General features: G+C 36.0%; 1 protein-coding gene across 4 annotated transcripts in view; it reads left to right on the forward strand.

The window, feature by feature from the left end:
* Positions 1 to 12,650, forward strand: part of PRKCZ (protein kinase C zeta) — a 71,525-nt gene that overhangs the window by 4,378 nt on the left and 54,497 nt on the right. For all 4 annotated transcript variants that reach the window (XM_076356340.1, XM_076356341.1, XM_076356338.1 and 1 more), the window contains exons 3-5: positions 2,441 to 2,562; positions 9,935 to 10,024; positions 10,439 to 10,489. In XM_076356340.1, coding sequence (XP_076212455.1) covers positions 2,441 to 2,562; positions 9,935 to 10,024; positions 10,439 to 10,489 — 263 coding nt within the window. The remainder of the gene's footprint in view (positions 1 to 2,440; positions 2,563 to 9,934; positions 10,025 to 10,438; positions 10,490 to 12,650) is intronic.

Below are 12,650 nucleotides of genomic sequence, written 5' to 3' on the forward strand. Positions count from 1 at the left end.
AGTAAAATAAGAGTACAATATATCATCTTGAAATCCCAGTTAAAAATCTAAGCATGAGGAAGTTCTAAAACACTTGAATGAGTCTCTCTCTGTGGAGTCCTAGTATCTTAGGTATTCACATTTCTGGGTGTGACAGAGTTCCTAACATAGCATAGTATAAGTAACTGCATAAGTAGATTGAAAAAGAAAGTAAACTTGTATAATCCTCATTTCATTATTTCAGTTACTTAGTTTATCTGGTTTATATCTGGTTTCTTGAAATCAATTCATTTAAATGCAGTGATGCATTTAAATGCAAAAGATGCAGTATCGTTTGCTGTATGTTACCTTGGTTCTAAATGGTGACACATTTAATCCAGCAATGTGAATGATTCTCTTGCTATAACTGCTCATACGTAACTTACTGGTCATTAGTTCTTCATATTACTTTGTAGTGTCCTATTTCAGATACCTGACAAAAGTGTCCTGTGGGATTCTTTAGTGTTCAACAATGAATGATTTTCATTTGTCTGTGCCCTGATTGCCTAATGTGGCTATACAGACATTAAGATTAAACACAGTCAATCTCAAAGGAACATGGACATCACTGAGAATAATAATAATTTGAATAAATATCATTAATGTTTGTATCTGCAGTAGGTGCTATTTAGCATACTTCAGCTGTGTTTTGTCCAATATGAAGTTTATTAATTTACCTGTAGAATGGCTGTGCCATCTGTTATAATAATTTTAACAACTTAAGGCTGATTAGTGTTTGTCAGCTTTAGTTGGAGTTTGTAGTGTGTATGGTAGAGTATTGTCTTACTGCATAGTTTCAGTTTTTGAATATTATTTAGATATTTGTGAAAGTGTGATTGTCCACAGTTACCACAGATACATAGCTACTGGATTTGATGAGTAGCTTGCGGTGGCAGTGCATTAAGTAATGAGCTGCATTTGTTAGTGACCTTGTCTTGGTGCAAGGCATTGCACCAGACCTCAAACACTACTTTGATAACTGGTTTGGTCTCTTACTTTCATAAGTGCATAAAATATGACGTTTTTGACAGGGAGATGTTCTTAAACTCAACTTCACCTGACAGCTCTCAGTATTGTACAATAATATGGATTTATAAGTTGGCAGTTAGCATACGTATTTCTTTTTCCATTTTATTATGGAGAATTATTAAGTTGCTGTTCTTTGAGAACTTTGCGAATTGTAGATTAAAGGTACACTTGAAAAGGTAGCAGTGCTTTTAATCTGAATTTGAAACTTAGTACAGTTCTTTAAATTGATTTAGAGCTTTGCTTGCTGTAATTTTTCTCAGCAAAGGCAAAAGGCAAAGTTATTCGTGCATATATTTAAAATGTAAGTCGTAGAATTTAAGGTTCTTAATTCAGCATAGTACCTTTTGGCTTCTGGTTGAAAGATACAAGTAGGCAAAATATGTAATATAATGTGTTTTCTAAAATGACTTGTCACACAGTATGAAAATAGGAAAACTAGCTCAGTCATGTTGGGAAACTTCTGGTATATTTACTGAATTAAACTAAGAGAGGAAAGAATTACATACGCCAGTAGCCATTAACTACAAAACCGTTTCCTTATTATCCCCTAGAAAGTTTTGAAAGCACTGAGATGACTTAAGTACATCTTCTCTTTGGTCCTGCACTTGTTTAATCAGTTGGTTTCCTTGAGTCTGTCATTTGAAAAATATTTAGAAAACGGAATAAAGTCTAGTTTGTATCCTCAGATTTTTGTTTTGCATAATCTTTTCTTTTTTTTTTAAAAATCTTTGTCCTGCTTTGACAGTACTGTGTGGGCTTTCATTATATCAAGAGTTATTCTTGCAAGTGCCTGAGCATACTGTATGGTTTACATTAGCAGAGTTCAGTTCTCAAAACATTTTCATGTTCTCAAAACGCTATAAAGGTAAAGCACAAGATGCAGAATTTGAGTAAGATTTTATCTAAATTTTCTTGTAACAATATTTTTTTGAGAATTCACCTAATCAAAGCTTTCTCTCTAACGATATAGTGGATGTGAGGAAAACCCTACATTTTAAAATGATTTTACGATAATTGAGATTTTACTTATCTCCTGATGGAAGAAGTACCTGGATAAAATTTAATTCTTACAAAATCTTATGGTTTTTTACAACACCTCAAATGCTGATAGTTATAATAAGGGAACTTGACTCACCCAAGTAAACATGCATTAAAGATACATCATTAACACAGTTAATTCCTCCATACTAAAGTATTTTTAAGAGTTACAACACTGTGAGATGTAATCCTATTGACTTCTGGCAACTAATTTATATTAGTGGGAGCATTTTATGTGAGGAATGCTGATTCTGTAAGTATGATTTTGCAGCTTAGAGTCCATAAATGGAATTGTTGGAATATGCAGGCTAATGCAGATATTTTCTGATAAAGCTTATGTTTTCATCTCATACAGGGACATCCTGATAACAAACTTGGATGCATCAATGAGCTATGATGAACTTTGTGATGAAGTGCATGAGATGTGTAATTTACAACAGGAACAGCCAATTACCCTCAAGTGGATTGATGATGAAGGTATTGTACTGAAATACTACTCTTGGGTAGTAGTATACTCTTGGGCATTCTTGGGTTTATTGTTCATTGTGGCACAAAGAAGGGGCATTGAGGAAACTTGTTTAAATAAGTTTCATACTGTGGAGTTACTTTTCATTTCTAAATACCAGGGTATACAACCCTGTCTTAGAAAGCAGGGAGCTTCGAGAAATGAGCCTCAAAACATTGAGGTTGATTGCAGTAGCACTTGAATTCACTTCTGTAGAAGTAAAGGCTTTGCAGAACTTTACTATTTTACTATTCTATGCTTCTATGCTGAATACAAAGTTTGTTTTAATTTCAGACTTTCATAGGCCTAATGCTGTACCCCTCAAAATTCTCAATTTCAAATTCTTGGCAAGGTCACTCTTTGATGTTTTTAAGCCTGTCAGCTTCCAGAATGACGTAGCCATTTGCGTCTTCTGAATTGTGATTTATCTGTTGAATCAGCGTGTTTCTGAGAAGCTGTGCAATTGTAATATCAGAAAACTGTTTTTAACTCTTCTAGGACTTTTGTATTTTATGCAAGGTAGGTGCTAAGAATTCCAGTAATAATAATTTATTTTCTCTTTTTATGGTGGTTGTCCCTGGCAACTGCATGATTGTCACTGATTGTAGTGTTGATTATATTAATGGTCTAACATACCCTATTCAAGTATTGGAGGGTAGATGTTGTCTATATTTAAAGGAGCATTCTACTAAATTGGTTGTTAATATCCTGTTGATGTAAAATACAATGACCAAACATGAAATAAAGGTGACTTGAATTTGGTTTTGTTTTTTCCCACTTGACTGATACTTTAGAGCACCATTTTTCAAAGATAATAGGCATTAAATAAAAACTTATCAGAAATAAGCTGTTTCCCCATTGTGTGGGGAAAAATGCCCAGTGTATCTGAAGTAAGTCATGTCCAGAAAAAGAAAATGGGGGGGGTTCATATGTGGGAAAAACAGTATAAACTTTTATTTTTGTGGAATGCAGTGTTGATAAAACCATGTAAAAATGATTTGTTGTGAAAGTTTGTCTCATGCTGTTCCTGCAGGAAAGGTTGATGTTGCCAGATCTCATTGTTCTAAGTTATCTTCAGTTGTAAAGCAGTCTTATCATTATTCTTCCACAAATAGCTGTATGTGAGAGAAACTTATCTTTTCTTTACCCTTCTTATAGGCTCTGAAATATCGGCATGATGTGAGATGGGTTTGCATATTTCTTTCTGCTGTAAAATGTGGCAGTTCTCTGCAAGCCTTAAGTTAGTCTTCTGGTTGTTGTGAGTAGTAGTGAAATGGGGATACTTGACACTGAGTGCCTTTGCTACTTTTTTTTGTTTCCTTTTGTAATGTATGTGTCTGCTTATGATTTAACAGGAGTGTAGTGCATCTGTAACTCATGATGGGCAGAACTCTTGACCTAGTAGGTTGAGAACAGCTACCATGCAATTATACAGCTGCACAGGTGCTCGGTTATTTTCCTGTTGCATCTTGCCAAAGCCATGGTGTGCAGCAGAACTCCTAGAACTGAATGCAGAAAGGTGAAAAAATACTAAATTGGCTTGGCTAACATTTGTAATTGTGCTTTGTTTTTTTTACTAATGGCCTATACTACTCTCTTAGCCAAGTAGTGTTGTTTGGTGGGTGAATGGAATTGCAAAATAATGATTGAGGAAGGAGGTAGCCTGTAGTCAAAGAAGATTCAGTCCTTTTAAGATACCAAGGACTAATATAAATTATTTTTAAATTTTACTCTTTATCTTCTGATTACCAAGAAAGACAGAGGCAACCCGTGCTGACTTCAGTTTCCTAACCCTCAGTTTCATGGCAATCTAATAAAAAGTAACCTGATCCGAAGTGCATGGAGAATAATTACATTGCATGTGCTTAGCTATTTGAACTGCATGGCTGCTAATAAAAGGAAGATTATTGTAGGAAAGTAGAAAACTCATGAGTTTTGAATTGGAGGATTTTAAGATGTGATTCATATTAACTGTTTCTTGGCTTGGGTATCTATTGCATTGGCTTTTTGATGTTTACTTAAATTTAAAACAACAGATTTCTGGTTTTGGTTGCAGTTCTATTAAGCATTTTCTTCTAGTCTTGGTTAAATACATACTTGTACAACCCTTTTTCTAATTCCCGATTTTAAGTTGTTAAGTTTCAACCTATCTGCTGTTTTGGCTGCCCTCAATCCTCACAGGTTTTATGAGTTATCCTATATCTGCATATGAGTGAGTGTTTCCACTTATTGCCACAGGTAATTTAAATTCATTTGACTGATTGCACAAACAGATGTTCTCTTTGAACTAACTTAAAGCAAACAATTGCTGATGGCTTAATGGATAAAGAAAACCTACCAAAGAGCTGAAGAAAATGAATTTTCTGTTGGGCTTTCTTAGTGTTTCTCTCTTTTTGACAAGATCCAAAATATTTGAACTATGAATAACTCATAAAATCCCATAAACGTGTAAGGAATATGGGTTGTTAATTTGCAATACAAATACTTCTTTTGTTTTTCATGTTGCATTATTACAGTATTTATAGATCGTCAAGAGCAGTGTTCTGTAAAGAGGGGTAGATGCACTCTGGGGCGCATCTTTTTAAAAAATAAGAATACTTTTAAAAAATAGGAAATTAAGCTTTACTTGATTTAACATGTGGATCAACACTGGTGTTGTCACTTGGCCCATATATCATACAGTCACCTGTCACATATGGTGGGCAAGGTGTGCTGAGGGAAGACTGGGTGTTCCACAAAGTTGCAGGGGTTGAGAGTGACACCCTTATTCATTTGCTCCCTTTCAGTGTATTGTGACGTACTGCAGTTTACGTCTGCCTGGTTAAGTGGATTTATGGATTAATTATCTAGTTTCAACTAAAATAACCCTCACAAGGTAATGCTAATAATGTGAGCGCAAGCAGACAACAAGAAAATGGTGGAGCTGACATTTCTCCTACTCCTAAGTATGAACTGTCAGCCACACTACAGGGTAAAAACAATGATTATCTAATCAGATCTGACAAGAAGTCAGTCAAAAAGATTCAAAATTATCAAGAACAGTATTTGAAATACAGGTTTACATCCACTGTTTTAATGATGAACCTCACCCTAAGTGTATGCTGTGTTTTGAGATGATAATAATGACAGTATGCAGCCATCATGATTAGCGAGACAGTTAAAAACTAAGTATCCAGAGCAAGAAGACAAACCTCTACCTCTTTTTTTTTTTTCACTGATGTTTTAAGTCTTGTGATACTCAATTTGGTATTTTACAAAACTTCACTAAACTTTGTTAAACTTCTAGAAACCAGTTTTGAGGCTTCTTAATAGCAGAAGACAAGAAGCCACATACCATTGGGGAAAGACTTGTTCTTCCTGTCATGGTAAATATGGCTGGAATAATACACAAAAAACAAGATGGGACAAACTGAAATGTATTCCTTTGTCAGAAAATGCTGTTGGAAGATGCATTGAAGATATTGCTGAAGGTTTGAAGAAAACAAGTATTATAACAAACTATGCAGTGTGGGAAGCTTGCTATATGGTTGGATGAAAGGACAGATGTTTTTAACATGTCTCAGCTTAGGGTATTTCCTAGATTCTGTTTCAATAATGAGATATGTGAACATGTAGTTTTTTGTGAGTCACTGAAGGAAAGAAAGATGTACTGGAAAAGATACAATCTCAACAGTAAATGACTTTAATAATAACAATGTGTTACAGAAAAGCTGTGTAAGTCTCCACTGATGGAGAGGCTGATTTGACTGGAATAAAAAAAAAAAGGATTCTGGGGTAAGGTTACAGAGAGCACCACACATGAAATTCATCCACTACGTCATTCATAGACAAGCTATTACAGCAAAGGATTTGGAGCCAGAAGTGTGTGGAGTGCTACAGGATGTCATCAGTATGATTAGTTTTATAAAACCAAGAGCTTTGGATAGTATAATGTTTACAATACCTAGTAATAAGTTGGAAAGTGACCATGAAACTTTTGTACCTTGCAGAGGTTAGCTGGTTGTCTTCTAGCAAAGTGCTTAAAGGAGTTGTTAAAGATGTAATGCATTTTTCTTTTACAAAAAGATAAATGTTCCAAATATGTGGACTTATCTGTGATAAGTGGCTGTCAGTAGTATACTACCTAGCAGTTATTTTCAAAACAAACAAAAAAACCCAAAACCAAACCAAAACCACTTAATCCCAATGACTGACAAAGTAACTGCTTTTCAAAAGGGACTCATGCTATATGGAGAGAGCATTTTGAAAATGGCTATTTGGAGATATTTCTGTTGTTCCATTGGTAACTTAAACTTGGAAGTGGAATTTTCTAACCTGTTAAAAACTTTTGGTGAATAAATTTTTCCTAATACCCAATCTAAATCTCCCCTGGTGCAACTGGAGGCCATTTCCTCTTATCCTATCGTTTGTTACTTGGGAGAAGAGACCGACCCCCACCTCGCTACAACCTCCTTTCAGGTAGTGGTAGAGAGTGATAAAGTCTCCCCTTAGCCTCCTTTTCTCCAGACTAAACAACCCCAGTTCCCTCAGCCGCTCCTCATACAGACACGTGCTCTAGACCCTTCACCAGCTTCGTTGCCCTTCTTTGGACACGCTACAGCACCCCAATGTCTTTCTTGTAGTGAGGGGCCCAAAACTGAACACAGTATTCGAGGTGCGGCCTCACCCGTGCTGAGTACAGGGGCACAATCACTTCCCTAGTCCTGCTGGCCACAGTATCTCTGATACAAGCCAGGATGCTATTGGCCTTCTTGGCCACGTGGGCACACTGCCGGCTCATATTCAGCCAGCTGTTGACCAACACCGCCAGGTCCTTTTCTGCTGGGCAGCTTTCCATGGAGTTGTTGTGACCCAGGTGCAGGACCCAGCACTTGGCCTTGTTGAGTCTCATACAGTTGGCCTTGGCCCGTTGATCCAGCCTGTCCAGGTCCCTCTGTAGAGCCTTCCTACCCTCAAGCAGATCGACGCTCCTGCCTAACTTGGTGTCACCTGCAGACTTACTGAGGGTGCGCTCAATCCCATCATCCAGATCATTGATAAAGATATTAAACAGAACTGGCCCCAATACTGAGCCCTGGGGAACACCACTTGTGACTGGCTGCCAACTAGATTTAACTCCATTCATGACAACTCTTTGGGCCTGGCCATCCAGCCAGTTTTTTACCCAGCGAAGAGTATGTCCGTCCAAGCCATGAGCAGCCAGTTTCTCCGGGAGAATGCTGTGGGAAACGGTGTCAAAGGCTTTACTAAAGTCTAGGTGATGAAAAGTTACTAACTGAATGCCAACAAAGCCTTTGCGTAAATGGTGGATGGAATTGAAGAATAAGTATTATGATTTAGTAAGCGCAGCCAATGATGCACTTCTTTCATTTGGATCTACGTATCTTTGTGAGGTATCTCTTTTTTTAGCTATAATACCACTAAAACCTAGTATTGAAATAAACTGAGCCTAGAACCAGACCTTTGAATCACTATATCATAAAATGTTAAACCAAGATTTTCAAAAGTCGTGAAGCATGTTCAATCACATAGTTCTCACTAAAAATATTTTTAATTAATTTTTAATATTTTGAGAGGTAAGGTTTTGTACCATTAATAAAAATATTGTACAGATTTTTGTATTTATCTCATCTTTTTAAAATTTCTATCTTTGTGTATGTTTTTATAATATATATAATTTATAAATATACATATTGGGGGTTTGTGCTCAAAAAATTTTAATAATGGGATGTGTTGTCAAAACGGTTGAGACACCACTGATCTAGAGGTTATCATGAGTTGTTAAAACAGTATTTCTGTCTACCAGAGAGGTATTCCTGTGTTACCTTCCAATTCAGATGTTTAAGTAAAAATGTCCTCACTTAAACCGATTAGGATTTATACCTTGGAAAGGACATCTTCTGAAATACAGATCTCGGTAATGCGTGTGTTCTGGCTTAGCTTCTAGTTCTCCCAAGAAGCTTTTCCAGTGCTTTGTTTCTCTGGCACCAAGAAATTAATTCAGTAGGGTTTTTATGAAACATCACCAATGTGTCATATCATTACTTCCAAATCATATTGAAGTCCGTTCTGTTAGCTGAGAAGAGCGGTCTTTGGGCTGTCTCTCTTTCAGAGAAATTGAGTTCTTTATTTTCACTGCTTAAAGGCTAAAATCCGTATCACAGTAGTTTCTTAGCTTCCCAATCTTACTAGTTAATAATGTTTTTGGGGTACTCTTGTCTGACTGAATACTTGCATTCCTGCATATTTTCTTAATATAAAACTAATGGTATATGTCACAGATAAATGGTAATGTGTGGATAAGGCATGGTACTTGAGCCCAGGCCTTAGTGTGTGGTAATGCTTGTGTCTCCATTTATTTTATTCTTTTCCCTATGAATTTCATCCTGAATGATAATCTTGTAGTTTGGGGTGTGTGGGTTTTTCTGGTTTATCTATTTTAATAGTTAGGCTCTTTAGAATATGCTTTAAATTGCGACTGGCACGTTGCCTTTTTGAGAACTTTTAAAAGCTCCGTTTGTTGAATCTGATACTACAGAATGTAAGTACAGAAGACAAAGTCATAGAAACTAAGGCTTGATACATCTTTTTCTGAAAGAGCGAGGATTGTTTGTGGCTAGGCAGGTTTTGTGATTATTTTTTTTCTTCTGTTTGCTTTTCTTCTACTTCTAAATCTAAGTTAAAAGAAAAAATGTGAACCTATTTTCCTCAAAATACAAGCCAACCCTGAAAATTTTAGAGACTTTTAGAGAGAAATTAATTTTACATTAATTATATTTCTACATGAGAGATATAGATGTGTTGGCATATTTGTATCCCATCTGTCACTTTCATTTGTGTATCTTATTTTTTACACTTTTTAATCATAGATTGCTTTTCTGTCAGTCTAGCAAGAGAGACTCAACTAGAATCTATGTGTACCTTCATAACTTTTAAGTTATCGTATCATGGTTCTGCAGTCAAGGAAGTTAAGGTAGTAAGATAATGGGCCTTTTAGCAAAGGGTGAATTAATTTTGAATTAAACTTAAATTTTCAGGTTACTAGGAAGTGATCTTGCTTTTTTCTGCTGTGTGTTAAAGATCTTTAAGCATATCTATTCACTTTTGTATTTTGTTGTCCCCTTGCAAACCAACATAGGATATTTCTATTTACTCGGTTTTGATAAAATTAGAAGGGAAAAAAAATGGTGTTGATATATTTTGGCTTTGATCAAAATGCCAGCTTAATATCAAATGATTGAAAGAAAAGCAATCCTGGAGGCTGGTACATTTCTTACTGACTAATTGAAATTCTCCACTTAATTCTTTGGTCGTAAATTTGCCTATGTATTGCTTTTTTATTAGGTGACCCATGTACCATCTCATCTCAGATGGAACTGGAAGAAGCCTTCCGTTTGTATTGTCAAAACAGAGACGAAGGGCTGATTATTCATGGCAAGTATTACACAGTTCAAGAACCTGTATGCATTTGTTGATAATCCTAACAGCTTCTTAAATGTGAGATTGGAACAACTCCTTTGCCTGTCAAATAACATTCTTCTCTATGTAGCTGGTGCCCTATAGTTTGATGTTGTAAGAAGGAAGTGTTCTTTTGGGGGTGGAGCCCAAAGCTGAAACTATATATACAGTAGGCTTCGAGGGGGCTTCAAGTTCCAAACTGCACAGATTTGTTAATGCTGTAGTCAAGTATAAGATCTTGCCAGTATGGACCCAAATTTTGATTGTTACTTCTCACACAGAATTATTTAAAGGCTTCCAGAAACTGTCTTTGTGTAAATATATTCAAGAATCGAGGAAAAAGTACTACTGAGAATCTTTTCACTTAAAAATCTCATGTTTTTGTTTTAGTTTTCCCAAGTATTCCAGAGAAACCCGGCATGCCTTGTCCAGGAGAAGATAGTGAGTACTAAAATGTTAACAAATTTTAGCTTCATTTTTTCAGTCACACGGAAAAGAAATAGATGAAAAGATTTTCATAAGTTAGTGTTACGTACATGTATATCTGTTTTGTGGTTTCTTAATAGAATGTAAAATGTTTGATATTTTATCAACAGAGAAATTATATGAATCAACATTGTAGTACTGTTTTTATGTTTCTGAGGATTAATACTGGTTTCCAGTAGCTGATATATTGGGAGGAAAAGAGGTCAAGATTTTAGATGCATATTTGAATGTGGTCCGTTGCTTTTGTTGTTCTTTTGGTTTCTTAACTTGCAGGGAAAATAAGTGATGCACTAAAGAAGAGGGGGATACAGCCTTTTCTTATGAAAAGGTTATTAATCTCTCAAAAAATCCTGTGAAAGGTAGATAAACCTCCAGGGGAAGCATACATGATTGATATGGTTTACCTATTGTTGTGGTTTAACCCGTCAGGCAGCTAAACACCACACAGCCATTTGCTCACTCCCCCCTGCCCTCAGTGGGATGGGGGAGAGAATGGGGAAAAAAAGTAAAATTTGTGGGTTGAGATAAAGACAGTTTAATAGGACAGAAAAGGAAAGGAAAATAATAATAATAATAATTATGATAAAAGAATATACAAAATAAGTGATGCACAATGCAATTGTTCACCACCTGCCGACCGATGCCCAGCCAGTTCCTGAGCAGTGGTTGCCGCCCCCCGGCCAACTCCCCCCAGTTTATATACTGAGCATGAGTTGTATGGTATGGAATATCCCTTTGGCCAGTTTGGGTCAGCTGTCCTGGCTGTGCCCCCTCCCAGCTTCTTGCTGGCAGGGCATGAGAAGCTGAAAAGTCCTTGGCTAGTGTAAGCACTGCTCAGCAACAACTAAACCATCAGCATGTTATCAACATTATTCTCATCCCGAATCCAAAACACAGCACTCTACCAGCTACTAGGAAGAAAATTAACTCTATCCCAGCCGAAACCAGGACACCTATATTTCAATAACTTAAACTGCACAGTGATAAAAGGATTCAATAGCTGTATAGTCACTTTCCATCATGGAGGGGTGTCATCAGTACATTAGTTCATATCGTTGTAGATGTTAAGGAAAGGAACGTGAATAATTGGGTGACACAGTTACCAAATGATGCTTGGCTAGTCACAGTGGTATGAGTAAAAGCTAACTGAAGAATTGAAGGACCTTTGCTCTTCTCTTTGGAAGATACAAGAACAGATGAAATTAATTGCTGATAAAGCAAATAACGCATACTATGGGAAGACTACTTAGTTGATCAGGATCTACACTGACAGGCTGGCTAAAAATGTGTAGTGTCAATAGTTGTGAATAATATTTTTAATTGGAGAAATAATACTAATATACGAATGGTTGCTCTATTGAGAACTTTTACTGAAATTTAGAAGATGGAATAAATACCGAAATATTACAGTTTAAATATGATTTTTTACATTTAAGCTACAGTAGATGAAAGGTTAAATGTAAAAAGCAGACAAGTTTTCATGTTGTGACTAGGTTATTAAAGTTGCCTTATAGAAAGAAAAAAGAGTAAATATGCAACACTGTCTGCTGTCCTTGTTCAGCCAATTGGAGAAATAGACTGTTTTCTGTGCTGGTTAGAAGTGTTAAAGAAGTCATTTTCCTTGAGAACTTCATATTTTTTTCAGAAGGAAAGAGAAGGTATCTACGTGGTCTACCCACTTTATTTTTAGGATGAGCCAAGTAAGCATTTGTGTAGCTGTTTCCAATATACTATTTTCCATACATCTGAGTTTTTTCATGCCTTGGTTAATGTTCTTGTTTGTGTACTTTCTTGTATCTATCAAAATAGTAGCTCAGTGGGTTTCTTACTGATTTTGATGAAGTTTCAACAAGGAAATGAGCAACCAGTCCATCTTGTTATATCACATAATGTACAGTACTTCTACTGAATGTGCAAGCAGATAAGACTGAATGTCAATACTCATTTGTCCATGAGTTAAAATTCAAATGAAGACTCTGTAGTTATATTTTACTGTATGTTGAAAACGTGTAGGTTTTACTTTGCTGTCACTTTCCAGTTTAGCTTAATAGGTTGAAAAGATCTATGGGAAAATATTTTCAGGCTCAATTTTTCATTTCTTTCATTCTGGAAAGAG

Source organism: Aptenodytes patagonicus, chromosome 19 (assembly GCF_965638725.1).
Source record: "Aptenodytes patagonicus chromosome 19, bAptPat1.pri.cur, whole genome shotgun sequence".
Classification (NCBI taxonomy): domain Eukaryota; kingdom Metazoa; phylum Chordata; class Aves; order Sphenisciformes; family Spheniscidae; genus Aptenodytes; species Aptenodytes patagonicus.